The 26,702-nt window shown below is 51.0% G+C and overlaps 11 protein-coding genes across 11 annotated transcripts; all 11 read left to right on the forward strand.

The window, feature by feature from the left end:
* Positions 1 to 231: 231 nt before the first annotated feature.
* On the forward strand, positions 232 to 2,595 carry TbgDal_XI13260 (DNA repair and recombination helicase protein PIF1, putative; the record flags this gene model as incomplete). The annotated part of the gene is made up of 1 exon (XM_011782169.1): positions 232 to 2,595. One exon carries the CDS (start codon positions 232 to 234, stop codon positions 2,593 to 2,595), a length of 2,364 nt encoding a protein of 787 aa, XP_011780471.1.
* A 915-nt stretch (positions 2,596 to 3,510) lies between these two features.
* On the forward strand, positions 3,511 to 6,795 carry TbgDal_XI13270 (hypothetical protein, conserved; the record flags this gene model as incomplete). The annotated part of the gene is made up of 1 exon (XM_011782170.1): positions 3,511 to 6,795. The coding sequence occupies one exon, from the start codon at positions 3,511 to 3,513 to the stop codon at positions 6,793 to 6,795; it is 3,285 nt and encodes a 1,094-aa protein (XP_011780472.1).
* Positions 6,796 to 7,353: 558 nt separating this feature from the next.
* TbgDal_XI13280 (40S ribosomal protein S17, putative) lies at positions 7,354 to 7,782 on the forward strand (the record flags this gene model as incomplete). Its single annotated transcript, XM_011782171.1, has 1 exon — positions 7,354 to 7,782. The coding sequence occupies one exon, from the start codon at positions 7,354 to 7,356 to the stop codon at positions 7,780 to 7,782; it is 429 nt and encodes a 142-aa protein (XP_011780473.1).
* A 329-nt stretch (positions 7,783 to 8,111) lies between these two features.
* TbgDal_XI13290 (40S ribosomal protein S17, putative) lies at positions 8,112 to 8,540 on the forward strand (the record flags this gene model as incomplete). Its single annotated transcript, XM_011782172.1, has 1 exon — positions 8,112 to 8,540. The coding sequence occupies one exon, from the start codon at positions 8,112 to 8,114 to the stop codon at positions 8,538 to 8,540; it is 429 nt and encodes a 142-aa protein (XP_011780474.1).
* Positions 8,541 to 8,875: 335 nt separating this feature from the next.
* On the forward strand, positions 8,876 to 9,244 carry TbgDal_XI13300 (hypothetical protein, conserved; the record flags this gene model as incomplete). The annotated part of the gene is made up of 1 exon (XM_011782173.1): positions 8,876 to 9,244. The coding sequence occupies one exon, from the start codon at positions 8,876 to 8,878 to the stop codon at positions 9,242 to 9,244; it is 369 nt and encodes a 122-aa protein (XP_011780475.1).
* An 802-nt stretch (positions 9,245 to 10,046) lies between these two features.
* TbgDal_XI13310 (splicing factor 3B subunit 1, putative) lies at positions 10,047 to 13,346 on the forward strand (the record flags this gene model as incomplete). Its single annotated transcript, XM_011782174.1, has 1 exon — positions 10,047 to 13,346. The coding sequence occupies one exon, from the start codon at positions 10,047 to 10,049 to the stop codon at positions 13,344 to 13,346; it is 3,300 nt and encodes a 1,099-aa protein (XP_011780476.1).
* A 576-nt stretch (positions 13,347 to 13,922) lies between these two features.
* On the forward strand, positions 13,923 to 16,070 carry TbgDal_XI13320 (leucine-rich repeat protein (LRRP), putative; the record flags this gene model as incomplete). The annotated part of the gene is made up of 1 exon (XM_011782175.1): positions 13,923 to 16,070. The coding sequence occupies one exon, from the start codon at positions 13,923 to 13,925 to the stop codon at positions 16,068 to 16,070; it is 2,148 nt and encodes a 715-aa protein (XP_011780477.1).
* A 596-nt stretch (positions 16,071 to 16,666) lies between these two features.
* On the forward strand, positions 16,667 to 17,716 carry TbgDal_XI13330 (hypothetical protein, conserved; the record flags this gene model as incomplete). Its single annotated transcript, XM_011782176.1, has 1 exon — positions 16,667 to 17,716. One exon carries the CDS (start codon positions 16,667 to 16,669, stop codon positions 17,714 to 17,716), a length of 1,050 nt encoding a protein of 349 aa, XP_011780478.1.
* A 456-nt stretch (positions 17,717 to 18,172) lies between these two features.
* Positions 18,173 to 22,288, forward strand: TbgDal_XI13340 (hypothetical protein, conserved; the record flags this gene model as incomplete). Its single annotated transcript, XM_011782177.1, has 1 exon — positions 18,173 to 22,288. One exon carries the CDS (start codon positions 18,173 to 18,175, stop codon positions 22,286 to 22,288), a length of 4,116 nt encoding a protein of 1,371 aa, XP_011780479.1.
* Positions 22,289 to 22,929: 641 nt separating this feature from the next.
* TbgDal_XI13350 (coatomer gamma subunit, putative) lies at positions 22,930 to 25,566 on the forward strand (the record flags this gene model as incomplete). Its single annotated transcript, XM_011782178.1, has 1 exon — positions 22,930 to 25,566. One exon carries the CDS (start codon positions 22,930 to 22,932, stop codon positions 25,564 to 25,566), a length of 2,637 nt encoding a protein of 878 aa, XP_011780480.1.
* A 250-nt stretch (positions 25,567 to 25,816) lies between these two features.
* On the forward strand, positions 25,817 to 26,200 carry TbgDal_XI13360 (hypothetical protein, unlikely; the record flags this gene model as incomplete). The annotated part of the gene is made up of 1 exon (XM_011782179.1): positions 25,817 to 26,200. One exon carries the CDS (start codon positions 25,817 to 25,819, stop codon positions 26,198 to 26,200), a length of 384 nt encoding a protein of 127 aa, XP_011780481.1.
* Positions 26,201 to 26,702: the final 502 nt, after the last annotated feature.

Below are 26,702 nucleotides of genomic sequence, written 5' to 3' on the forward strand. Positions count from 1 at the left end.
TCTACGCGTTTACATTCTCAGCTAGTCTCAGCGATGAACCGTCGGTAATGAAAGCTTTACGGTTCTTCCCCCAAGAGAAGAAAACAAAAAAAGATAAGCTAACTTACGAGGGAAGGGAAGAAAGGCCTCCTCTTGTGCATTCATCTCCCACCTGCTGCATGCGGCCTGGCTGCTGAATCTTCTCTTGTCTTCTTTGTATCACACTTTTACTTTGAACGTTTTTTTCTTGTGATGGTTGCTTACACACTTGATACGCTGTTTGCGTCAGACATAGACAGTGCGACTTTGTTTTATTCAGAAGGTTGTGGCCCCATTCGCCTTGTGGCCCTGTCAGCACAGATGCGGCGCTTAGTGCGTCTCGGGCCTATTCGTGTCGCGAAGGCGTGCGTTGAAGTGCGGCCAATGGCACCCACAAAAGAATTTTTTGAGGAAGGCCGTCAGTTGCAGCACATTGAGGTTGCTGGCGTTGGTGATTTCGCCGATAGTGAACGCAGCGGTGACACCTTTGTCAATCCATTCACAGGACGCCTTACGCCAGCGTGGGGGCGTGTGGCGAAGGAACTTTTCTCCCTTGGGTTTGAACACAGCATTGTGAACCCCTTTCGGCTTGTTTGGAATCCCACGAAAGCTGCACTGGTAAGCGACGCTGCACTGCAACCGTTCCGGACTTCAACGGTAACGTGGCGAAGAAACCTCGCAGCACTACTGTCCCGGAGAGATGCTGCGGATGCGGTGGGGGAAGAGATCCATCGTCTGTACAATGAAATCACAAGCGCGTATTTACCACCCAAATTGGATACCATGCACGACCCTCGTCTGTCGACGATGACAATGACACCCGATCAGCAAAATGTTATTAGGTGTGCTCTCCGCGGGTACAGCATGTTCATTGGTGGAAGTGCCGGAACAGGTAAAACGGTGCTGCTAAAGGCAATTCACAGAAAACTTACTGAGATGGGATTGCGAGTGGCCATGACAGCAACGACGGGCGTCGCGTCCGTACAGTTAGGTGGCTGCACGTTTCATCTGGCATTTGGTGTACCCATCAAGGGGGAAGAGGGAACAAGGAAACGATGGGACTCCAATGCATTTCGTGCAGTGGATGTGGTGATTATTGATGAGGTTTCGTTACTGGACGCAGAACTGTTTGAAACCTTTGAGGAAGAGGCCCGAATGGCTCGATTGCAACAGTCGCCGTTTGGTGGGCTTCAGGTGATCGCGTGTGGAGATTTTCTGCAGCTTGCAATGATGGACGTAAGCATTGGTGGCCCGTGCTATCAAAGTCATGCCTTTCGACATCTTATTCCCGTCTGTTTGGTTACTTCAATGCGCCAAGCGCAGGGCGATCCATTCTGCGAGTTGCTAGGGCAGCTGCGTGTGGGCAAGTTTGACAAGAAAGCCTTCAAAGCATTGGATCGTCCCGTAAGTGGGGACGCAAACAATGTTACGTACATATTCCCAAGGCGCTGTGATGCACAGAGGTTGAACGATGAGAAACTGTGCGAGTTGCGAAGCGAAGAAATGATATTTGCTCCACAGCGGGGTCCCCTTCAGCTGGTTGGGAATTTCACTCCAGCCGGTCTGGTAGACTGGGGACGGAAAAAGGACTTTCCCAAGCGTGAAAAGATCATTACAGTACTTACTGAGGAAATCAAAAGAATTACCGGAGTGGACATTGTGGACCATAATATTGTAGTGATGCCCGCTGGTGGGGAGAAGAACGCGGTTCTCATTCGTCTCCGCCACTCAGAAGATAGAAATGTGCTGATATGCAAGAATGGCGGGTCCAAAGAACACGGTGCTAGCAATGAAGGGGGCGCTGAAGAGAGTCATTGGAGAGCTATATTAGAAGCAACTGCTGGGCGACTCAAGGGAAAGCTTCATCAGATTTACAATCAGGATCCGCACAACTTTATTCCTCCAAGTGTGTCTTTAATGCTTGCCGATGCTTCTTTGCATCCCAATGCCGAACTCATCTCACCACTTCGACTAAAGCTTGGCTGCCGCGTAATGATTAACAGAAACCTCTCACGAACTGTATCCAATGGTAGTGTAGGTATTGTAGAGGCGTTTGCTGCACCCAACTTGGATCTATTTCCCCGCCGCCATGAGACATTACCAAAAGCATTCCACACTTGGTCTTTGGAGAGGAATGGATTCCAGCGACTGCCTATTGTCCGTCTACTCAGTGGTGAAGTGGTACAGCTCCCACCTCTTTCTGTCATGATTGGTGGCACTCCATCGACTTATTTTTACGGTCATGAACTGTTCGTACTGCCACTGCAGTTAGGTTACGGCTTCACAGTACACAAAGTCCAGGGGCTAACACTTGAGGGAACTGTGGTCCTGGATTGTAAGAAATTTTTCGAGTGCCCACATCTCGTCTACGTGGCCTGCTCCCGCGTACGTTCTATGGACCAACTGATCGTCAGGAACGTGCGGAGTGATATGATTATTGTTCGACAAAGTGCTTTGGACTTCACAAATGCACTGAGGGATGCGTCTGTGATGTCAAGCCTCGATCCGCCGGATGGCTGCACCCGAGCCTCTTGGGTGCGCCGTCTCAGTCCGTTACTTGTTGGTTTGACGGACTGATTACTAGGTATATTCTTCACTATCCATATACTGTAGCGCATCATTGGTCCAATGTCCAACACGCCAGTAGACGACCCCTTTTGTTACATAGGGACCAACAGCTCCAGTTGTGCCTACACATTTCTCACGGAATGGTTTTTACTCATCTCTTTCCCATTTTCCTTTTTTTTCTTCTTGAAATTTGCCTTCTTGCTTGACTGTCCGCTTGCCATAATGGCTGTCCCTTTTTTTGTTTTCACACTTATCGTGTTCCCGTGTACCTCTATCGAAGGAGGCGATGCACTTACTGATTCTTCCCTATTTTTTTTTTCGTTTTAATCACAGACCCTGTAATTCATCACAAAAGTGATCTCTCTGAGGTTTCATTTGTTTATATGTTTTTATTTACTTGTTTTCCTTGTCATCTACACTATTTATAGTTTGTCACTTTCTTCCCCCACATGTTGTGTGCCGTGATGAACGGCACATAATCCAATCGGATGCGAACACACGTCATACCAAGTGTTGGATCCAATGCTTATTAATTTTTTAAGTCTCAGTAACAAAAGCCCGTGCGTCGTGTCTGCGCTGTACTACCGTTTTTTTTTTTTGCTCTGTAATCACTCTCTTAACTGCAATGTTATTTCTTCGCCTCTCTTGCTCCCCCGCTCCTTAAATGAAGGAAACAATTTCACAAACACGAGAGGTCAATAATTGCATGAATACTTCCCATAACTGAAGAAGACGTTTCAACAGAAGTAGAGAACAAACTCTAACGAAGCAACATAAACCCAACTGGGCTGCAGGCATACATACGCCCGCATACACCAACACATAAAAATAGACAGATAATATATATATATATATATATATTTTACGTATAGAGGTCGTTCGTGAAGAAGCGAAAGAAAAAAACGAAAAAAAGCCAGGAAAGGAATGAGCAGGGCACTTTTATCTAGGAACTCGTGTCTGCTGCGCGCTTATGCCGTGTTGCACCAAGTAGAAGTACTAAGGCAGGAAAATATTCTTAGCCCACTGCCGTCTGATAGCGAGGTGAGTTCCGCCAGCGGTAGCAGTGGCGCGTGTTCACCTGTGCTAACTGAAATTAAAGGTGACAGCTCAGCCCACTTGTCGGCATCTGCGGATGGCGGTGGAGAATTCAGTTGCAATGGGGATAGTGAAGCGCCTGTCGCGAGCAAGGAAGTAAGTGACACCGTAAGGAAACTAAGCGATGTCAACACAAAGGGAGGGGAAGCGATGCCAGTGGAGGACGTTCCGTACAAATGTAGCATTCAACCACAGGAAGATGCTGAGAAAAGACTCTCTCCGAGCTTGTACGCACGTACCAAAGTACAGGAGGGGAAAGTGAATAACAACAACATGATGGGGTTCCACTCTCCATGCGCGGTATCCCCGAGATCCCGCTCGGCTTCAGTCTCACCGGAGGGAGACAAGAAAGTCAAGGTGGGAAGGAATGTCACTGCAGTGGCTGACAGGATTCTACAGCGCTATGGAATTCGCAAAGCTGACGAGTGTGCAATGAGCGATGATAATAATGATGGAAGCGCACTGCAGTCCATGGAGTCTTCACCTTTACGCAGGGAAGAAGAGGATATACGCTCGTCGTTTGGGCCGCGGCAGAACTGTACGGCTTTAAAGGGATTCAGCTGTATCGATCCTACAACAGCGAAATCGACAGGAGCCCTAGTAAGTTCGTACACCGACTTACAAGAATTCCATAAGCGGAGCTTACAGAAGAAAGAAAAAGACGAGGAAGATTCCCATCGGGAGCGCCTTGACGAGAAAAAAAAGATGCCGCCGAACGTCCCCCCGTTAGAAACCCAGACGCACGACGGTAGTGAGAACCATGAAGACAGATGTGCGACCACCGCCAACGCTGATGTTGACGCCGATGCTAACGGGGACGGTGTACCATTGAAGCCGTCACTGATGACATCCGCTACCGAAATCCTCGCGTTAAACTCAAAGCGGCTGCAGGAGAAATTGCGGATGATGAAAAGTAGTGCTGGAGGAAACACTACTCACTGCCACACATGGTTTGCCGTCACAGCGCTTATGAACACCGACGACGCCATACAACACATTGTCGTTCCCCTTCTTCTTGAGTTGTTGTTGCAGCAGGTTCCGGAATCTCAACCTGCACCGGCAGACGACAGCCCCGTTGTCGCAAGCATTCTTTGTGCCCTCGCTGGCCTCGGGGAACGGGCGATGTCTGCACTACCGACACTCTTGCGTTTAATCCATTTGCAGGTTAGCTGCTTGAAGCTTGTTGCACTGACTATACGGGCTGTGGGTGGCGACAGGGGCATGCGCGAACTTTGTACCCTCGCGCGCACCGGTTGCGATGGCGGGGAAGCCGGTACCAGGGGCAACCCCGATGTGTGGGCGGCGGTGGTTTACGGCATCAGCGCAATGGCACGGCCTCTCGTTGGATACACCGCTGTCCACTGTTTACCCACCTTGGAGCACGACGATAACAGTAACAACCACGAGGCAAGTGGTGTTACCTTTTATCAAAAGCCCGGTTGTGTAAATTTTGAAAAGTATTGTGGCGGCGATCCCTTAAGGCAGGAGTTAGCTCCTCAGACTCAGCCAACATACGTACCTACGCATGTTGTGATGGACGTTGAGCTAGCTCGGTGCAGACTGCAAGGGATAATTGCCTCATCTCCGTCGCAACCCACTTCAAATAGTTACTTACCGTTGTCCGTTATTCTTCGGGACTTTGTGCAGGTCGTAACCCTTCTGTGGAATCAGCGAATGCAGTGCCTGCTTCCAGAAACGGTAAGGTTGGAACTTCAACCCCGTGGAGATGAAGATGACCCTAGTTTGAACACGGCAGAGTATCACCTGCCGTACTCATATGACCCGCACTATATTGGGCGTGAGGATGACCTATTTGCGATCGAAGAGACGCTCGTAACCCTACTTCTTGAGCGCTTCACTCCAACAGTTGTGTTGGAGCAGACGCTGCTTTCTCTTGCGTCGCTTCCTGCCTTCGCCACGACACACGTGGCGGCCCCCGTGCTCGACTTTTTGGAACAATTCACGGAACGGTTTCTGAGGCAGCAACAAGAGTGTGCCGGCAAGGGGTTCGCTTACATCAACCAGGAGGCTGTTGTTGTTGTGGGACTTGTTGCACTGGGTCGACTTGCTCGTAATGCTAAAACACCGCAAGCAGTAGCCGATGCAGCATGCGAGTTGCTCCTGCAAAACATTTCCTCCCCACATTGGCGGGTGCGCGATGCCGCATGCGCAGGATTGGGGGAGCTGGGTGTTACGACTAATAGAGCAGACACAGTTATACAAGTCGTTACCGATTGTTTAAACGATGCTGGAGTGAACCCAGAGACGGCCGCTTGGGCACTCTCTCGCATGGGGGCACGGGGTGTTCGCATTCTGCTGGATCGAGTTGTGACTCAACCGGGGGGTGCAACGGCTGAAGCTGACTCATACGGCGTGGGTGAAACTGAGCCCCTGTCCGCGTCGACGCGGATTGCTTGTGTACGCGCCCTTGCGAAGGCTGAAGTGTTGGCCATGCCGTCAGGTGGATGTGACAGAGTCCGGGGCCTTCGCGAAGAGGTTCTCAGGCAGCTTGGGGTTTTTATAACTCTGAACAATGGGGAAGAAAGCATTGCGTTAGAATGTGTTTATGCCCTCGCTGGGCTTCTGCGAATGAGTTGTGGCAACCCAGACAAGGTTGATGTTTCACGGGGCGAGGAAGCGCTTGCCTGTTGCCTGACCTACGAGCCTAGCGAGACGTTTGACGTGTTCAAAACCCTGATAGAGGCAACGGATTTGCCATGTTCGATTCTGAAGGCCCTCTTCTTCTCACTTTGTGCTTTTGGTGGCCAGCATGGTGAATTGTACACATCACAAACGTCCGTTCAACATCCCTCTGCTGCATTCCGTTCTGCGGCAGTGTTTGGGCTACGAGCCTGCGGCGGGAGAGCTGTCCGGTCTATTGCTCTCGCGCTCAACGATGACTGCGCAGCTGTGCGACTGGAGGCATTTGAGACAGTGGACGCCGTTGGTGTCACTGAATTCATGTCTGTTTTGCGATTGCGGCCGCAAAGCCATACGCGCCAGGTTGCTGCTGCTCTAAGGGACTCCCTGCTCCGAGATGTTAGTCGCGGTGCGGAGAGGAAAACGGCACATGAACTCTACGTGGCTCTCACGAGTGGATGCGCCACGTCTTAAGTGAGCAAAAGATGGGGAGGGGGGCGTGCTCTTGTGTGTACGCTGTTTCTGCCAACATCACCTGTAGCTGCCTCTTTTCCATATTCCTTAAGTTATAACTCCGTGGGTTGGCGTTAGTGCTCAACTACACGAAATGAAATGAACTCTGATATTTCACACAATGGCACGGAAGCATCTGAATCTTTTAGTTGATTTCGTTGCTGTCGTCCATCCCCGCTGTAGTGAGGAATCGCTGATCACTGGTCTCGCCCGCGCATAAACGACGTTAATGCCCATTCCGAATTACTTTAAACGTGGTGGGCTTTCACACGGTTGGATTGTGTTTCCATCCGTTAAACTGGCGGGCTCCGAAGTACTTCACGACAAAGAGCAAAAAACGTTGCTAATCAAGGCAGCTATGCTGCGTTTGGTAATGTGTACCTCTCGCTCATTTTTTTTTTTACCTTACTCTCCTAAATTTTTACTTGTTTTCATTTGGTTCGTCTGTTGTTCCACTTCTGAACGTTAGAACTTCACGTATCTTTAAAAAGAAAGGGAAGGCACTGTTTCTTAGGAACTATGGGCAAGATCCGCACGAAGACCGTGAAGCGCGCGTCCAAGCAGATCGTGGAGAAGTACTTCTCCAAACTGAACAAGGACTTCTACCAAAACAAGCGCATTGTTATGGATGTCACTATTGCCCGCTCCAAGAAGCTGAAGAATAAGATTGCCGGTTACGCCACACACATTATGAAGCGTCTCGCCCGCGGCCCTGTCCGTGGTATCTCGCTGAAACTGCAAGAAGAGGAGCGTGAGCGCCGCATGGACTACGTGCCGGAGGTTTCTCATGTTGACCAGGCTATCCAGGACGGCATCCGTGTCGACAAGCAGACACTTGCCATGCTGAAGCGTATGGAGACTGGCGTTCCGCGTCACGTCCTGCCTAATGTTGTGGCGGCACCGAACGTCTCGAAGGGCGCTCGCCGCGGTGGTCCAGCGCGCAAGTAAAGCACTAGTGAATAGCCACTAGCTCAACCCGCGGGTTGCTCATTTTGACTTTTCCATTTCAAAAAAGATATCATTTGTGAGGTTCTGTGTTTTCGTTTCCTTTCACAACAGTGCTCGGTGGTTTAGCATGCCCTGTATTGCTGATGTTCCTTTGCGTTTTTTTTCTCTAAGTGGGGGTTCTGCTTTCTCATCTGGTACGGAATCTTTATGTCGTGCACGTACTTGTACTGCTCTTTTTTTTTCTCTTTTCTCCTTTACGCTTTGTTTTCACTTGATTTCGGTCATTACCGCTCCCTCTGCACTAACGGAAGTGAGATCGAACAGCGACTATGGGTAAGATCCGCACGAAGACCGTGAAGCGCGCGTCCAAGCAGATCGTGGAGAAGTACTTCTCCAAACTGAACAAGGACTTCTACCAAAACAAGCGCATTGTTATGGATGTCACTATTGCCCGCTCCAAGAAGCTGAAGAATAAGATTGCCGGTTACGCCACACACATTATGAAGCGTCTTGCCCGCGGCCCTGTCCGTGGTATCTCGCTGAAACTGCAAGAAGAGGAGCGTGAGCGCCGCATGGACTACGTGCCGGAGGTTTCTCATGTTGACCAGGCTATCCAGGACGGCATCCGTGTCGACAAGCAGACACTTGCCATGCTGAAGCGTATGGAGACTGGCGTTCCGCGTCACGTCCTGCCTAATGTTGTGGCGGCACCGAACGTCTCGAAGGGCGCTCGCCGCGGTGGTCCAGCGCGCAAGTAAAGCACTAGTGAATAGCCACTAGCTCAACCCGCGGGTTGCTCATTTTGATCTCTACTAGTTGACTTTGTTTTATGCTTTTCCTTAAACTCTCATAACAGCAAGGGCACAAATACGGTTCCCTATTGCACGTACCTTTTGGTGTGCTCGCTGCCCCTTATTTTAGGCTTCCTCCCACCACGATGCGGGGGAAGAACTGAAGTGGGGGGTCGACTGTAGTTTGCCTCTGACGCTGACAACAGCGTTTGCTGCACACGCCCTTTGCTCACGTTTACGTTTTCTCCCTTGTTTTCTGCAGGTTTTGCCAGTTGAGTATAGGTGTATTGAAGGGCAAAGTGATGAACGAGACTGATGCCATGAAACTGTGTAACCTGTCAAAGGTCCTTCCTAACATTCCATATGCTAGACATTCTGCTGGGTTTGGGGTGGGCAGGAGCGCATCATCTTCAGCCCCGTTTACTTCACGGAGTCAAGCCAATATAAAGGTGGTGGGCCTTTATTGTAGTCGTGCACCTACAGAAGAAAAGGTTGTGGCCCAGGTGAAAGAGGAGGATGGAAGAGGGACAGGATCTTCTAGTAGGCGAAACATTTACGTTCGTGTACAGATTGACAAAATGACCATCGAAATGCTTCCACTCGACGTTATGCGAAGGAAGTATCCACAGGTGCTCATTGACTATTTGCTAGCAACAGCTGCATGGGTGTGACGGTAGCGTCTTTACTGCCATTGGTCGGATGCAGTTTCATGATGGGGTTATCATGGTTTTCTTTTCGGGCGATATTTAGCTTGATCGCATTTGACTCTTCCAGTTTAGCGCTTGGGCTGTTGGCTTACATTTTATCTTCATATGAGAAGGAGAAAAGGGGGCACAGTGCATCTGATTGCATATGACTTAATTGGTGAAATATGGGTTGGTCGCAAAGGAGTGGAGACAGTGGTGGGGCGCCCACGTGTATGCGACGGGATATACTACCGGAGGGGAAGAGTCAAACGTTGTCTTGTCGAAAGGTTATACTCCTTTTGGTGTCCGCTAAAGGGGTGTATTCATGGAGGATGATGATACCTCATTGCCAAAGGGCAGCAGGGGAGAGCACTTACACGTGCATGTAGTAATTCTCAAAACTTTACTACATTAGCTTACAGAAGAGCTGTTTGTCCGTGTGTCCTCAGGCTTTTCTGTGGGACCCTTTAATTCCTGCTGGAGGACGGCCGCTTTCCGTTCTTCGATGTCATACTGGGTTTTGTTTAGATCTCTGTGACATGATTTTATTTTATTTTCTTTACTGCACTCTCCTCCGTCTGGCATTTGCCTTGCCTTTTGACCAACCGCCACTCAGTTGTGCGCACGCGTAGGTGCACCAACGAAGACAAGGGAAGTAGCAATAGTGACAAAGGGAAGCACTGAGGAATACTGTGTGGGACCTCAAGGTGTACGGAGTTAAAAGGGTGGAGATAGTGATAGGTATAAAAGGAACTTATACACTAGGGAGTTGGGAGAGGGTGGAGCCATGGCCGATGAAGACGGTTCTGTTGAACCGACGTTAAAAGCGCATCGCTGGGAGATGTCCTCCTCCGCATCTGCAGCTCCCACAACATCGCGGTGGGGCGCGGGGACGCCACGGCAGCGTGGTGGCGACACCCCAAAAGTGGTCGTCAACACGGAGTTGTCGGCGTGGCGTGGGCATGCAACACCAACACCGAGTGCGTACGCGATGGATCCTGCGAAGACCCCAACCATGCGTGCCACTGGTGGTGCGACACCGGTGCAAGGAGGTCAAACTCCGATGTTTGGTGGGCAGACACCGGTATTTGGAGGTCAGACACCGGCATTCGGTAGTGGAACACCCATGTTCACGGGGGCAACACCCGCCGCTGGCATGGCCTTTGGTGCAACTCCGAATTACCAGTTTGAAGGGACAACGCCTGTGCAGTCCCACTTTGCGGGGGGTGAGTCACAATCAGCTGTTACGGCTAACATCGGAGCCCAGGCAAGGAAATTGGAAATGCAGTGGCGCGTTAAGAATAAGCGTCTTACAGAGGAGTATCTCGACTCGATCCTTCCACCGGAATTTAAGCTTGTGGAACCACCAGCCGATTACAACCCACCGCCCACGGAAGAGCCTAACTTCTACGAGCTTGCCAGTAAGTCGTTGGATGTCTTTGTTGTGAACCAAAACAGCGATGCGGCAGCTTCTATGACTTATGATATACCAGAAAGTCTGGGAGACGGTATGCCACAAATGCAAACTCAAGATGCGCCTGTTTTCGAGGTTCTGCTCAAGTACCATAACGTGAACCCGATACCTGACGAGGTGCTTCCCTCCTACATGCTGATGAAGAACCTCTTCAAGATCAAGAATGGCGATACCAACCAACGGCGGATCGCCATGCGGTACTTGCTAGACAAGGCACGTATTTTTGGGAGTGGACCTCTTTTCCAGTTTACATTTCACGTTTGGCGTTCGGGAATCCTCGACGTGATTGAGCAACATTACTATGTGGACCTTGTGAAAGGTGCAATTTCCAGGTTACAGAAAGATGTCCGTGGCTCGAGCAAGGAGATCGTTCACATGATGGAGGTCTTGCTCTCCGCCCAGGAGCGGGTGCTACGAGATGATGGCAAGGAGGTTCTCATTTTGCTCACGCGTGTGGTAGGCTATGAAGCAGTTTTTGAGGCAATTAAGGAGGACTTTGCCCACGCGGAAAGCGGTGTGCGTCGTCATACCGCTAAAGTTGTTGCAATAATAGCGTTTGCTGTGGGACCAGAAATAGCGATAAAGATAATTCATGGTATGTCACTGTCTCCGGTTGCCCTCGCTCGTCAGACGTCTGCGCGGGCCATAACTGAAATGGCAACCATCCTCATGCACGCCATCACTGGAGAATTAGTGGAGCTTGTACCTATTTTTGAAAAACTTCTGCGGGATGAACCGCGGGTGAAACGGGAGGCCGCAAGCGCGCTTGCTCACGTGGCGGAGGCAACCTACCCTTATGGAATTGAGGAGTTGGATTCCCTCGTTTATATTGTGCGAGAGGAATGTAAGCGCGGCATCGGTACCACCACGGGGTTGTTCGTCCGCGCGTTCGGTGCGCTCATTCCGCTAATGGCCCCATATGATGCTCAAAAATACACATCAGATATGCTTCCAACGCTTGTGAATCAGTTTAACACGCCAGACGATGAGCATCGCCGCGTTTTGCTTCAAGTGGTGCGACAATGCGTCTCGGCTGATGGAGTGACTGTGGATTTCATTCGTAACGTCATCTTGAGGCCGTTTTTTGAAGGATTTTGGACCATCCGTCGCGTAGCTGCTGATAGGAAAACAGCCGGTATCCTTATTGATACGACGGTGGGAATTGCACGGCGTATTGGCAGCACGGAGATTCTTCAATACCTCGTTCAAGACATGAAAGACGAGAATGAGCATTTCCAACGTATGGTTGTTGAGACGGTAAGACGTGTTATTGCAAACGTGGGTGCAGTTGGTGTTCCCGACACTCTTGTTGCGCTGTTGATGGACGGTGCGATCGCGGCCGTAAAACAGGACGAGACTGGCTTGAACCGTGTGGTGATGGAAGGCCTGGCGACCATCTGTAATGCCCTCGGTACTCGCCTGAAGCGGCACTTACGGCAGATATTTGATCTCATAAAAAGCCGTCGCGACATGCCTGGGATGATCCGGATGCAGGCAGCCGAGCTGGCGGCTCGCATTGCAACAACCGTGAAGGATGCAGGAGGAGCGTTGTTCCTGCAGGATCTGGGGCGAAGCCTCTTTGACCGCCTAGAAGACGACGAGGCCGCTGTGATGAGTGCCAACCTCAAGGCAACACGTGTCATCTTGGTGGAGCTTGGTGCTGCGAGGTACCAACCGCCAGTGCGAGAGCTCTTAAAGAAGTTGATGTACATAATTCCGAATCGCAATAGCAATGTGCAGCTGAACACCATTTTACTTGTGGAGGAGATCGCAACTAATTGTGACGAGGACGTCGAGGCCATTCACTTACAAGAGTTGGCGACGAAAGGGTTGTTTGAGCTCCTTGATGCCCACCGTCGTGAAACACGGCGGGCATGCACACGCACATTTGGTGTTATTGCGCGGAAGATTCGACCATTTGCCATAATCCTGGAGCTTGTCGATAACTTTAAGCAGGATAAACGTAAGATTCGTATTTGCACAGCGGTGGCCCTAGGGGCGATAGCCCGCGAATGCGGTGCCTTTACTGTTATTCCTTACCTCCTGAACGAAAGCAAAATATGTGAGGGGGAGCAGGTGGCCACGATTGTGCAGCACTCCATTCTTAAGGCCGTTCGATACATCTTCGAAGCTATTGGTGCAGCCGGAAAGGACTTTGTGTATCCTCTCGTACCGCTGTTAGTGCGAGCACTGACGGAAATGGAGATCCAGCACCGGCGTATGGCGGTTGAAGCATGTCGGTCAATTGTGCTGGCGGTCGCGGGCAACGACGGATTCGAGGATCTGGTGATCCACTTCCTCAACTTTATCCACCCCAACATTGTGGAACTTCTTTCGCGGAACGAGACGAAAATAAGTGAGGAGAGGCTTAAGATGGTCACGGCGGTTGTTGGTTATTACGAGGCAGCGCGCCTGGTAATTGGTTCGGGGAAGTTGTTTCAGTATTTGCTTCAGGGGTTATTCCACCCAGCAAAGAAAGTACGTGACATTTACCGTAGGACATATAACATGGTATATATGGCAAGCCCAGAGGCCCTTGTGCCATATTACCCGCGACTGGGGGATGACAATGAGCATACATATGTACGGCACGAGTTGGAGGTGCTACTGTAAGAGCATGGATAAAGACGCACCGGGTCTGTTGCTTGGTGGTGATGATGGGTGCATGCTTGTTGCTGACGTAAAGAGGTCGCAACGGAAAAGAAAAAAAAAGATGAATGAATGGGGATTCCCGTACATGGCGAACGAATGGGAAGGCACTGCAGACAGAGAAGATTAAGGGAGGAAGAGGAGGTAACACCAGTGGTAGCTATTTGGTATCTCGATTGAGTTACTGACAAATCCGAATGATATCGACTCTTGCCTCGCTCTTTTGCACGAGCCCCCGTCTCTTTCCACGTGACGGATTCCGTTTATCCGGTGGTGGTGGTGGTGGTGGTGATAGCTTCTGTAAGGTGATCAGACTTCCGTGTATTCAATGTGGAAGCTTGTCGATCGCCGGCAGTAGGGCGGCTGGTTGATGGCACCCGTTTGACCTCTTTCAAGAAAGTACCGTGGTCGGAGCCATCTCCTTCTTCCGCTTGATTATGCTAGCGAAAGTAATGTTGTAAATAAACAATTTAAAACGCGCATACTGCCACTGTGCACGCGCATTACTTTATTTGTTATCATGCTGTACCTGTTTACTTGATGTTTATTTCCTTCTACTACTTCAAAAGGGTCTTCCTCGTTTGCCAGGTAAAAATGAGAGAAAAGGAAGCACATAAGGGTAGGAATGGTGTGCTAAATGTTTCAAATCTTCCTGGTGAACATACATCTCTGGACAGCATAGGACAGCTGCACGACGCTCTTACCGGTGGCAATTGCAAGAGATATGTGTCCATTACCGCGCAGCACGACAGTCTTCTGTCTCTCACCCTCTCCCCTTCCCTTGCGAGTGCTGTTCAGCACATTACATCTCTCACTGCATCGCACAACCGGTTGAGCACACTTCAGGGTATTGAGGCGTTTGTGTGCCTTGAGTTTCTTGACCTGAGCCACAACGCACTACGCATCTTAGACGCGCACTCAACAACGCTGCTGCGGAAACTTCGGTGCCTCAAGCGATGCAATTTTTCATATAATGAGATATGCATGGCTGACTTCGACACGACATTCCGCTGTGGTATTTCACATAATGAGTCAGGCGCAAATAAGGAAGGTGGTATTGCCTCAGCAGCAACACCGATGGCATCAGCCGGATCGGTGGGACCCGCAGTTCCCGGATTTTTAGAAGAACTCACCCACCTCGATTTGTCTCACAATCAGCTCATTGAGGTGCCGGATCTTCGTTGTATACCAGTATTAGAGGAACTGAATCTTAGCTACAATCGCATCGATCTCATTGCAGATCTTGATAACCGTTTGCCACTTCTGCGGCTCTGCTCGTTCTCCATCAGCCACAACTCACTTGCCGTTCTGCCGTCATTACTTCCCCTCACCGTGTTGGCAGGGACACTTTGCGTGCTGAATGTCGCGGGGAACCCCTGCGTACAGGACTTTGAATCAACTGATCCCGCGATGGGGGGTATTCGCGCTTGGTTGTTGTGGCTTCTGCCTTACCTCGAGTTGTTAGACGAGGTGCCCCTCACCACAGAGGAACGCCAGATAGCCTGCAAGCTTTTCCGTAGGAACAATAAACTTAGTTATGAGCTTATGGACGTGATGAATACCAATAATGGTACCCAGCTGGTTTCGTACTTGCGAAAGTTCACTCAGAGGACCACTTCAAGGTCACTTGTTGGCGCGAGAGAGTCGGTAAGAGAGAAGTCTCCACCTTCGCCCAACCCGGCCGTCGGTGCTGTAAACGGAGGCGTCATCAACAATGTTGGTGGAATCCGCTTTGCCACCGGTGCCGTGTTCCCCTCCGCCTCGCCCTCGCCGGCGGCGGATGGCACCGTGCGGAGAACGAGCTCGAAGCCACAGCCCATTGAGCTTGTTGTGCAGATGCTCCAGTGGAAGGTAAGGCAACTGTCAAACGTCATGGAGGTTCTTTGGCAAGAGAGTATGGCAAGACGCGTATTTGCCGTAAGGGTGCTACAGAGGCACGTTCGGGGGTTCTTGGCCCGGCGACAACTTCCAGAAGTCGTCCACAGAACCTGTACGCGCATAAGGACCAACATGTTAGCCAGTGGGCAACGACCTTATTTCCCTGACCAACGGAGGTCAGCGAAAGCCGATACCACCTTGAGTGTTGTGCGTTCGTTGGGCTGCGAAAGTATCAGTACCGCTGAAAGCGAACACAGTGTTCACACCGAAATTATGCAGCGCATCGACAACTTCGACCATTTGTTCCGGCAAATGGAGGAGGAGTTGCACAAATTTAGGATATTCTGGGCCCGTACCAGAGAAAAGTCTGCCGTCGTGGTTCAGAAGTACTACCGCGGCTACCTTGACCGCAAACGGTGGCGAAACCTCAAGGAGAGCTATGATGTCTTCATCGACTCGCTGCGACCGTACGTTGTTGAATTGCAACGGGTATCCCGTGGTTATGTATCGCGAGCTCGGCTGGCGAAAGATTCCCGGCAGTTAAGGGAGATGAGCCGGCTTCGAGGAGAGGTGGCGGGGCTGCGTGCTGCCGTGGATGAAATGAGGGCCATACTGCAGCAGTATGCGCAAAAGCAACGACGTGGGGATCCGGAAAGCCCAGTGGTAGAGTCACCCACAAGGCGTGCAGTTGCGCATAGCATCCCCCTCGCCAAAAACAGCGCAGCCAACACGGGCACCACACTTACCGCTGCCGCTACTGCAGCCGCCGCGCAGGCATCCGCTGTGGCTCGTATCAGCCCGGAACTTTGACGGGGGAGCGTAGGGTTAAGTGCCTCATTGTTTTAACCGTTTCTGTAATTGTTCCATCTTCGTAATTTGTATGAGGTGCTATCTCTACAGCCACGGCACCAAAGTGAGTTTTCGCGAGAATGCACTGGCCGTATGAGAGGGGGCTGTGTATATATAAGATGCGTATTTCAACACACATGCACGCACACACGCGTGCACACGTATACATACGTATCTATATATATATATATGTGTACATATGCGTATGGGTGTTCGTCTGTGTCTGTGTGTGTGTGTGTCCCATGGCCATAATGTTTCGTTGAATTTCGTGAATGTTTATCAAACTGCTTCTCACGTTAATACTACCCTTGTTTCTTTTTCTTTACCATCCCTCTTTATGGCTTCGCACCCTCTACTTCCTGCACACCGGTACACTACATGATTCACATGTTTAAGGGGGGGCCTCTGCCCGTTACTGCCAAATTATTCTCGTGTTTAACACTCGGTGTATGCGTTCTTGCTTTTTCCCCGTCTTCCCTTGAAATTGATGCACACTTCAATTCTCCAGGGCGGAGTAAAGTAAGCGCGCCGGTAAAGGATATATAGCGCATCAGTAAATGGTAGCGAAGCTGCAGCACAATTCAGCTCCCACGACACTTAACTTCTATGAGAAAAGCTTCCAACAGCTTAGTGACGTCCAACAGCGGCAAACCGGCCTTCTCATTGGAGCCGCCGTGGGAGATGCGGCGGCACGCGCCCTCGATGGCTACACGGCCGAGGAGGTTGCCGCCGTCGCAGCTGAGAGTGGGTCATTGCAGGATGAGGACGAAGATCCCGTAGTATTCGCTTCTGTTACCCCACGTGAGCATAAGTCTGGTTTGCTTCGTCACCACTCTTACACGTTTTACCTCTTTTCACAGCTACTGCGGGTCATGGCTACTTCCCGTGGTGACTTCCCCGTACAATACGTGAAAAACGAATGGGTGGCCACCGCCAGGGCTCATCCTGACTGCTTTGTCCGCGAGCACGCTTCACTGCTGCATGTTTTGTGCATCACCATGCAACTACCGGTCATTTACCCATGGGCTGACGACAGCACGTTGCGTGAATACGCGAGTGGCTTTTTGGAGTTCCTCACGGAAACGCCGGCGGAACAGGCAGTCGCCTCACGCGAAGACGTGTATGCCTACACTAATAGTGTCTTGGGCGTTGCTCTTCGCTGTCTGCAAAGTAATCCTGATCCGTATCGGAATGCCGCATTTATGGCCGCTCCCGGGACCGCTCATGTCTTTCCCGACGACCTGGCATTGTATTGCCCACCGGCTCTGGTGGGATCTTCACACTCTCGTACCGAAGAATTAAGTGAAACAGACAGCGAAACAGTCCCTTTGTTTCCTGCGCGGCTCCTCGAGAGCGATGTACGCGTCGTTCGTGAATGTTTAGTTGTGGCGCGAGGGGCAGCATCGTTCGCCGAGGGCATTAAAGCAGCCATTCACCTCGGTGGACCCGTCTGTCAACGTAGCCTTATTGTAGGTGCACTACTTGGAGCACGAATGGGAGTCCGCCGCATTCCCATAAGTTGGTTAAGTGCGACCTACGACCATGTCCCCCTCGTCACACTTGCGTTGCAGGTTGCACAGTGGAGTTGGAATCCACCGCACCACTGAAAGGGTGGGATGGGACACCGCGTCTCGAGGGTTAGGGAAAGGGGGGAAATGGAAATAAGAGGAACTGACCTTGACCTTCTCCCTTGTCCGTTACGGCTCTGCTTGCCACTGGGCTGCATTGTCTACTCAAAATGTGAGTATGAGCAGTACAGGTTAATTATTTATGCTTTAGGTAAGTTATTTTCGTGTGGGGGTGGATGCACTCCTTTCTTTTCTTTTGTCTTTTTATAATTCTTATAATAAACTCGTGTCGTGTACACTCGGGTGCTCCTCTTCCTGATTGTAGTAGAGGGAAGAAGTCCGCAGAAACTCAAAGTAGGACTCGGGACCCTGACCACCGCATTGGTGTAGCTCCTCAGGAGTGCAATTAGGGGATTATAGAGTAAGGGAAGGGTCCATCAGACAGAAGAGCAACTGCTGTGAATTAAAGGAAAAGAAGGGTCTAGTTGCACAACAATGGGCACCGTGTCTCCGGCACGGCGTGTTGCGTCACCAGGCAAGGGAAAGCGGTCACCTTCGCGGGGGGAAACTCCAAGTGAAGGCAGAACACGACGTGCGGGGTCAAGTCCTTCCTCACGGCCGGGAATGCAAACGGCATCGCAGCGTGCGGCAAGGAAAAAGGAGGTCCGGCGACTCCGTGATGCAGAGCTTCTTCTTGATGAAGCGCCGCTGAGCATGGTGGGAGAACGCGCACAGGATGCACTTGAGGCAATGCTACGTGCTTTGGACATACGCCGCAACGCGTCGGCAACACCCAAGAAAATGCAGCCGGTATGGCATCACGTAAAAGCGCTTGTTGTCACTGCTAATCGAGAGGGCCTTCGCCGCGCCTATGCCGCATTTCCGGCAGAGGAAGGTCACTACTTTTTCGGGAAGGCTCTGTCCACACTTGAGTATTCTGCAAGCACCGTCAACACAGCAGCGGACGGTGGTGAGTTTGCGGAGTGTCCGCTGCTTCTCAGTCACCTAATGGAGGCGACGCTCAACAACATTGCTTTTCAACAATATATCGCGCATGAGCCTCCGGAGGCCATTTTGAAAACCCTCCAGCGGGCACTGAAGGTGCAGCACCATCAAGCGTTTAGAACCTTGACATTGTATAACATGGCTGTTGCTTTTCTAGCCGCGCGACGGTATGAAGATGCTACAGAATTTGTTGCACGTTGCAGTCAAGTGGCCGAAGTGTGCTTGGAACTTGAAGTTTCGCTGACACGGGAGATATCATCACTCTACAAGGAATATCACACAATGGTCGCTACCCACGCCATTATGTGTCATCATTTACTTGCAGGGCTAGCAGCGTGGAGTGGAGAAAGTGACATGGAGGTGTACCACGCTCAGCTTGCTCTGTGCTGCGCAACGAAGTTCCTTGCAGAGGGTAGCGCGCTCGTCTCGCGCTGTCAGCAACGACTTACTGCCGCCAAAAGCGGAAACTCGGCAGCTGTGATTGCACAGAGTGACGAACCGCCACGTATGCAAATGATGACCGATGACCTCGAGATTCTTGCAAGTCCACTTTTTTTACAGTTTTTACTGGAGACGCAGCGGATGCAGCGAATTGTTTTTCCACCGCTGAAGGGGTTACAAAGACGTAAAACGGTAGTGAAACGTGGACAGAGATTAGGATCCGGTAAGTCATCGCCGAAGTCGAGGCCGAGGACACCGGCCTCACCGGCAGCGCCCCGCATCAACCAGCGGTCGACGGTAACGGAGAAGAAGAAAAAGCGGGTACCCACGCTTCCATCAGTTATTCAAGATCTCCGTCGCAGGGGGTCGGTGCAACCACCGACGTACGGATTGTATGCTCCCCCGTCGCATGTATCGCCACTGGTTGTGACATGCGTACCGGAGACGGCGTACGAGTGTTACAAAGGTCTTCGCAAGGACGTAAGGGGGCTGATGTGCTCTTTGGGTCGACTGCATGAACTGAATGCTGCAGATGAAATGATTGAACCGGGAACGTTGGAATCGGGATGTGGACGATCGCTCTGGAAGCTGAACGACAATACCGCGGAGAGTGCGCCGCCGCCGGGAAGGTACCTCCGAATAACTGATAGGAGACTACGCATGTTGTCCGCCCTTGTGCGCGACCTTCGCTTCGAAAAACTTCTTGAGGCCGCAATTCTGGCACAAAGCTACTGGCGGGGAATCTTGTCACGCCGGGAGAATAAACACAGGCTGCCGATGCTACAGGAACGAATGCGGCAGAGGGAAGCCGTAGAGCTTATACAACATGCGTACCGTAATCATCTTGCCACTCGCGGACCCATCAAAGAGAAGCACGAGCTTCGGGCTCACCGTCTCTTGGTACAGCGTCTAGTGGTAATTCAACGGCACCTTCGCGGTAGGCAGAGTGTAGTGGAGGAGCGAAACCGTGGCCTAGGTGTAATTGTGCAATTAAATGAAGCCATTTTAGAGGCCCGACGCCGGGTTGCGGCATCCATTGTCATACAATCTTCCTGGCGCATGTGTGCTGTCCGCATCCGCATCCTGAGGCTGCTCGCCGCCACAATTCGGGTTCAGTCCGTGTGGCGAGGTCACGTGGGTCGGGTGGAAGCACGTGAGAGGCGGGTCCGCGAGCGGCTGCGGAAGCAGGACCGATTGGCGGTGCTCCTCCGTCATGTTTATCCGGTCCAAAAGCGGTGGAGAGGTGTGCTGGCGATACGAAAGGCGAAAGAATACGTGGAAGGTTTGAAGAAAAATGTCGTGGCGTATTTAGAAGAACAAGAGAGGATAGTAGATGCCATGTGGGGTAGATTCAAGTGCGTGGCAAATGTAGAGTTGTCCGTGTTGAAGATATTGGATGTGCTGCGTGCTTACCGTTCGCGAGAGGAATGTGCTAAAATGTATCCGTCGATGCTCACGCGACGTCGCTTTTTGTTACGCATAGTATGGAAGAAACGTGCAACTCATATTGCTGGGATCATGCGTGAGCAGCAACTAACGAAATGGATGTTGCAGCGGCGCCGCGAGGAGGTGGCGGACGCTGTTCTGCTCCTTCAGTGCGCCGTGCGCCGATGGTTTGCCCAAAGGAAAAGTATGGCTCTGCGCCGGGCGTTAGACTGGACGCATGTATGTGCCCGCAAGATACAATCCATGTACAAACGTCAAATGGGCCGCCGTATGTTCTTAGAAGCCAAGATGGCTACCAAACTGAGGGAGGAGCAACGTATGATCTCTCAACTGAGGCACTACTGCGCCTCCAAGATACAGGCAACATGGCGTATGTTCACCGTGTGGCATGAGAATAAGGACTACCTTCATTTCTTGCACCATGGTCGTCATAAATATGCAACAACTATCAGGAATGCTTGGATCACCTACAGAGAGCGGCAACAGAAGAAAGTAATCATCGGGATGCGTCTTATGGAGCACCAGCAAAAACAGAGCGCTCAAGAGCAGCTTTTGTCAGTTTTGCGTATCCAAGCCATGGTCCGCATGTTCCTCGTTCGATCCCGAATGCTGCGAGATGGTGTGCAACTGCGACCGACGCTGGCCAAGCTGCATCGCTCCGCGAGAAGTATTCAGATGTCCTGGCGTCGACACGCTGCCTATGAGTACGTTTCGCAACTCCGCTTTTCGCGTGCGTACTACGACCAACACAAGGTGAACATGGAGTCCCTGCACACGTACGCAACCATGATCCAATCTCTGGTGCGGGCAAAGGTTATCAACCCGTGGCTGGTAGCGGTACGGGAGCTGGAGCTCGAGCAAGCTAGCACAGAAGAGAAAGAAAGAAGACGGGAGAAAATGTTAAAAACATATGCTCTATTTACAAAAGAAAATATGTTCCCCGGCGCAGGTAACAGACTTTCCGCATGCGGCCCCGAAGCCCTTGTGGCGGGAGGAAGAACGTCACTCGATACCGGCTCTTTTGTGACTCCCCTCCGGAACACAGGTACGAGTTATATCTCTGAGGGTCCATGTTCATTCAGTGTGAAGCTATGTGAAACGTGCGTATTGCCAACTCGGTCAGTGAGTCGCTCTTGTCTGTCGGGCACGTCGCAATCCGCAGATATTTGCGCGCAGAAGGGTGACGAGCACCAATCGTTGGACACTACTAGCTTACACCAAGTCGATGGCCAGAGATCACCCTCCTCGGACCAATTAGACGTAGTCAAGTCTTGCACCGCAAACGCTGTCCACCCGCCTTTGCGCAACATGGACACGAGGTCAACTACTATTCTCGGTTCCTTGTCAGCTATCTTTTCAGGACGCCCTGATCTGGAGGGTTCTGCCGATGGACGCAGAACATCTGCAGGGTTGGGGGGGAGGGAAACTTCGCATTCTTCGTGTCCAGCAGGGTCTGAGTTTGCAAGCGTCACAACATCTGAATATTCTTCCTCTCTATGCTATGATCCAGTTGTTCTTGCCGCGGTGGTTGCATTAATTCAGCGCTGCGGTCGTGGATTTCTTTCGCGGGCTTCCACACGACGGAGCCTTCAGAAAAGTGATCGGTGGCTGGCCGCCGTTGATATACAGCGGATGTGGCGTGGGTTCTGCGCTCGGCAGCTGGTTGAGGTTTACTACGAGTTCTACACGGAAGAGGTGGAGGTAGCCGCAGCCGAGTAAGCTTCATGAGGTCATCACGGAAGAATAGCAGCTGCCGACGTACATAGGAAACACACCTTTCCCACCCGCTCATTCACATGCGCTGGTCACGCGTGGACTTTTGTTTAAACTTGTCTTTCTGCTGCTGGAAAGAGTGAGATGTACCCAATAAAGATGAAATGCCGTCATGGTTATCACCGCTACGGCAAGGACCGGGCGTGTAGATATATTGTACATGTTTCTATTAGTTACTTTTCATGTTCTACTCCTCAATCGTCCCAACATACACCCCTCTTTTTCTACTTTAAATTCCCTCCCCTGGGGGTGTGCACACAGGGCCACAACAACGCTGTATTTCCGATCTCCTTCTTACCTTCTTCATTCATTCCCTTTACTGCTACCTCCTTCTAACACCGTGGCCAGCATATCCCGAGGCTTTATATATAGGTATATACGCCGGCGTCCGGGAAGATAAGTGATTTTTTTTAAAAAAAGGAGAAAAGAAGGGGTTTCTGCTGGAGCGTTAGCAGGGACAATCGTGAAGATAAAAGAGAAAACAGAACTTAATTGGGAAGTCGCTCTTGTGGGGAACGAAAGAGAGGAGAAAAGAGGGAAGGCGCCCGAGGGGAAAGAGCCAGAAAACTATTGGAGAGGAAGGCATCATGCAACACGACCGTGACCGGTACGACAGCGAGGAAGATGATGAGGAATCTCTCCCTTTCGATGGTATTGAGAAGGCTTCTGTGCTTCAGCAGTGCCGCGTGTTCAACGACGTGCAGCTCGATATCTCAGCCTGCCTGCGCTGTTTGACGGAGTGCTTATACCTCATTTATACGGGAACTACATTTACAGAAGCAGAAGCCACGGAACTTTTCTTTATGTCAACAAAGCTGCTTCAGTCAAATAGATCAAGGTTGCGACGGTTGCACTACGTGCTGATGAAGGAGCTCAGCCCATTTGTTGAGCAGAGCTTTATTGCATCCAACTCACTTATGGGTGACACCAAAAGCAACAATGAGTCTAATAAGCGAAATGGTATGCGTACCCTCTGCAAGGTAATGAATCCTTCACTTTACCCTTTGTTGGACCGTACCATCGTGGAGTCCCTCACGTCGCGGAGCGAGAAGGTCCTATTAGCCTCTCTCATTACAGGCTTCCACGTGGCATTGAGCCACCCCGATTTAGCGCGCAAGTGGAGTACGCAGCTGAACGAAGCCATTCGAGTGCTGGGAAACACGCAATACCTGACTGTCGCGATCATGCATATTATCCGCAAGAGCGACCGCGTTACTGTTAAGCGGTTCATTGAGCAGGTAAGAAATGGGGTGGTTCGGTCTCCCCTTGCTCTCTCTTTCCTCGTGAAGTTGACAACCGACGTTCTGCAGGAGGGGTTCGAGGAAGATCCCGAGGTCAAAAAATACATTGCCACTATGAGGCATAGCAGCAGTGAAATTGTGGTGTTTGACACGCTGAGGTGTATGTGTGTGGCCGGCAACGCGTCGCCGCAGCAATTTGCGTTAGTTGCCTCGGTCGCGCAGATATATTTGAACGCGAAAACCAGTGTATCGCGTTTCTGCGCCATTCGCGTTCTGCACGATCTCGCCGCAATATACCCTGACGCGGTAACACCCATCAGTTCCGATATTGAGCAGCTCATAATGGATCAAAACCGCTTCACCGCCTCTTTTGCAATGCTAACATTATTGAAAACTGGCACGGAAGCATCTGTTGAGCGGCTTATCGGTGCGCTTGGTAGTGTGGGACAACTGCGAGAATTACCCGATGAATTCAAGGTGGCTATTACACTCGAACTGCGGAGCGTGAGTGCGAGATTTCCACAAAGGTATAACTTGTTCCTCGGCTTCCTTGTCAAGCTGCTAAGTGATGATGGCAGCAGCACCTTTAAGGAAAGCATCGTTGAGGTGATTACGAGCGTAGCAAAAGCGAATGATGGCGCAAGGGAGGCCGCGCTCAAACACCTTGTCGATTATGTCGAAGACTGCGCCCACGTTAGCATTCTTCACCGAGTGCATATGTACCTGGGCGATGAAGTTCCACGGTCCGAAAACCCAGCCCTTTTCATCCGCTATATTAACAACCATGCTGCTCTGGAGTTCCCGGAGGTGCGGGCCGCCGCCGTCAGCACATTCGCGAGAATCGCTGCCCGCGTTCCATCGCTGCGCCGATCTATTCTCCCGTTGTTGAAGCACAAATGTAGCGACGAGGATGACGAGGTGCGAGACCGCGCCATTATGTACACAAAAGTGTTCTTGCTGGGCGACGAAGACGTGATTCATTCAATGGTGACGGAGGTTTCCAATACCGTGGCCGCGAGGCGAAAGTTGATAACCCCCATGACCCCCACGCCACTTCTGGAGCCAGTCAAGCGAAGGATGTGCCAAGCGGACCACTCGACGGTGGCGGTTGAAACAGGAATTGGTAAAGAAGCGGCTCACAGTAGCAGTGGAGGCGGTTCAGTTCCGGGCAACCAGTACTCCTCGGCAATATCGGAGGGACGTGCAAAACTACTGAAAATCAAGCAGTTGCAGGAGCTGGGTGAACCTCGTGCGTCAAGTGAGCCGGTGCCCCTATCAGATCCCGACAGCGAGTACTTTGTAACACTCATTAAGCACGTATATGTCGCCCATGTGGTGTTGCAATTTAGGGTCAAAAACACCATGGATAGTGTGGTCTTCCGTCGCGTTACGGTGGAGATGGACACGGAAGAGTTGGATGCAGAGCCGCTCTATGCAATACCCATCAGCGCCATCGAGCCTGGAGCTACAGAGTATGCTTATGCGGTTCTACAATACAGCGAAGGGAGGTACCCAAGTGGGACGCTGGGCTGCCGTATCAAGTTCGCTTTACAGGAGCGTGATGGCAGTAGTGTCGCTGGTGAAGGTGAAGAAGAGTACCCACTTGAGGATTTCGAAGTCAACGTGAGTGACTTCATTACGCCAATCGATCTTGGTGAATGTTTTCAACAGAAGTGGGAGGAACTTCGGCAAGAGGAAACATGTGGGACGTATGCCTTGAGCTCCATGCGCAACCTCACTGCTGCCGCGCACGAGCTGGTAGAATTCTTCGGCATGCATGTAGTTGGGGGGAAAGTGGATAAAATTACAGCGGCATCCCATACACTTCTTATGTCGGGAAGTATGGTAGATGGTGCAAGTTCGCTCGTGATGATTAACGCTCGTCTGTTCATTGCCACAGACAACACTGTGGCCCTGCAACTAACTTTGAGGGGTGGTAGTTCCGAATTGCGTGAATATCTCTCTGGTGCGCTGCTGTCGTAGGCGTGTTTTCGCAATCGACGACTAACTGTGCTTAATTGTGCCGCAGTTTTCAGCGAACAGAACACTACCTTCGTTTTACGTGTTTGCATACACACAAGCCGCGTAGGCACACACCGACGCCAAGCCGTCGTTTTCGTGTAGGCATGTATTTTTGGAGGTTTGTCTTTCGACACTCTTTGCATTCTATCTGTGATTGTGGAGAGATGAGATAGTGCATGAGGAACCGTCAAGAAGAGAGGATAAATTGGGGATGGTGTGTGACGGATTGTCATTTGCATTGAGGCACGAAAACTGGGGAGGGAAACATGCCAGGGATGCGAGAAAGTCACCAGGTGGCGCGGTTCTTCCAGTGTTTCTTCTTTCCCTCCGTGCTCTTTTTCTGTGTGCATTTCCAAACGTGCAGACCATTCCCTTCTACCTCGTTACTTCCTTCATTGCATTTTGTATGGTGTTGTTGCCGTGCCGGTGCGCGGGGCTTCGTCTCTTTTGTATTCCTTGCTCTATGTTGCTGTGCCGGTCGGTCGCCAGTAACCTAGGATGTTGCTGGCACTTTTTCGCTTGCTTGTGGCACAGTGGCCTGTGGGAGAGGGCGAGCTATTTAAACTCGTCCATAAGAAGAGGGAGAAAAAAATAACAGAAAGGAAAGAAAATAAAAAGGGTCCGCTGAGGAATTGAAAAGAGGTGACTGAACATACGAAATTACGCGACACAAGGAGAGGAAAGGGGTAATACGAAGAAAAACGAAACGAGATGCAAAAGAAATATATATATATATATATATACTTATTTTAGAGGAGGTCTTAGTGCTTTTAATACCTCTGCTGTTAATGGAAGGATGGCGGAGGCAACCAAACAGGCAGCAGGATTATGATGTGCGGCAGTTTGGTGTGTGTGCTAAGAATTTGTCGGAATCGTCCTGCATCATCCGTTTGTGAGTGTGTTTGTGCGTACGCATTCGTGCTCGAAGGACGTATGGGGTAATTCCCTTGTTTCTTTCTACCATTGTGCCAATAAAAGTATATCTCGCCTCCTCAAATTTTCCTCGTCTTCCCTCCACATGTGCGTTTCCCCCCAGTACTCACTGGAGCGCACTCAATCATCGTGATAAACATACGTGGACATACACGTCAGGCGCT

The sequence above is a fragment of the Trypanosoma brucei genome, chromosome 11 (assembly GCF_000210295.1).
Source record: "Trypanosoma brucei gambiense DAL972 chromosome 11, complete sequence".
NCBI classification, from domain to species: Eukaryota; Euglenozoa; class Kinetoplastea; order Trypanosomatida; family Trypanosomatidae; genus Trypanosoma; species Trypanosoma brucei.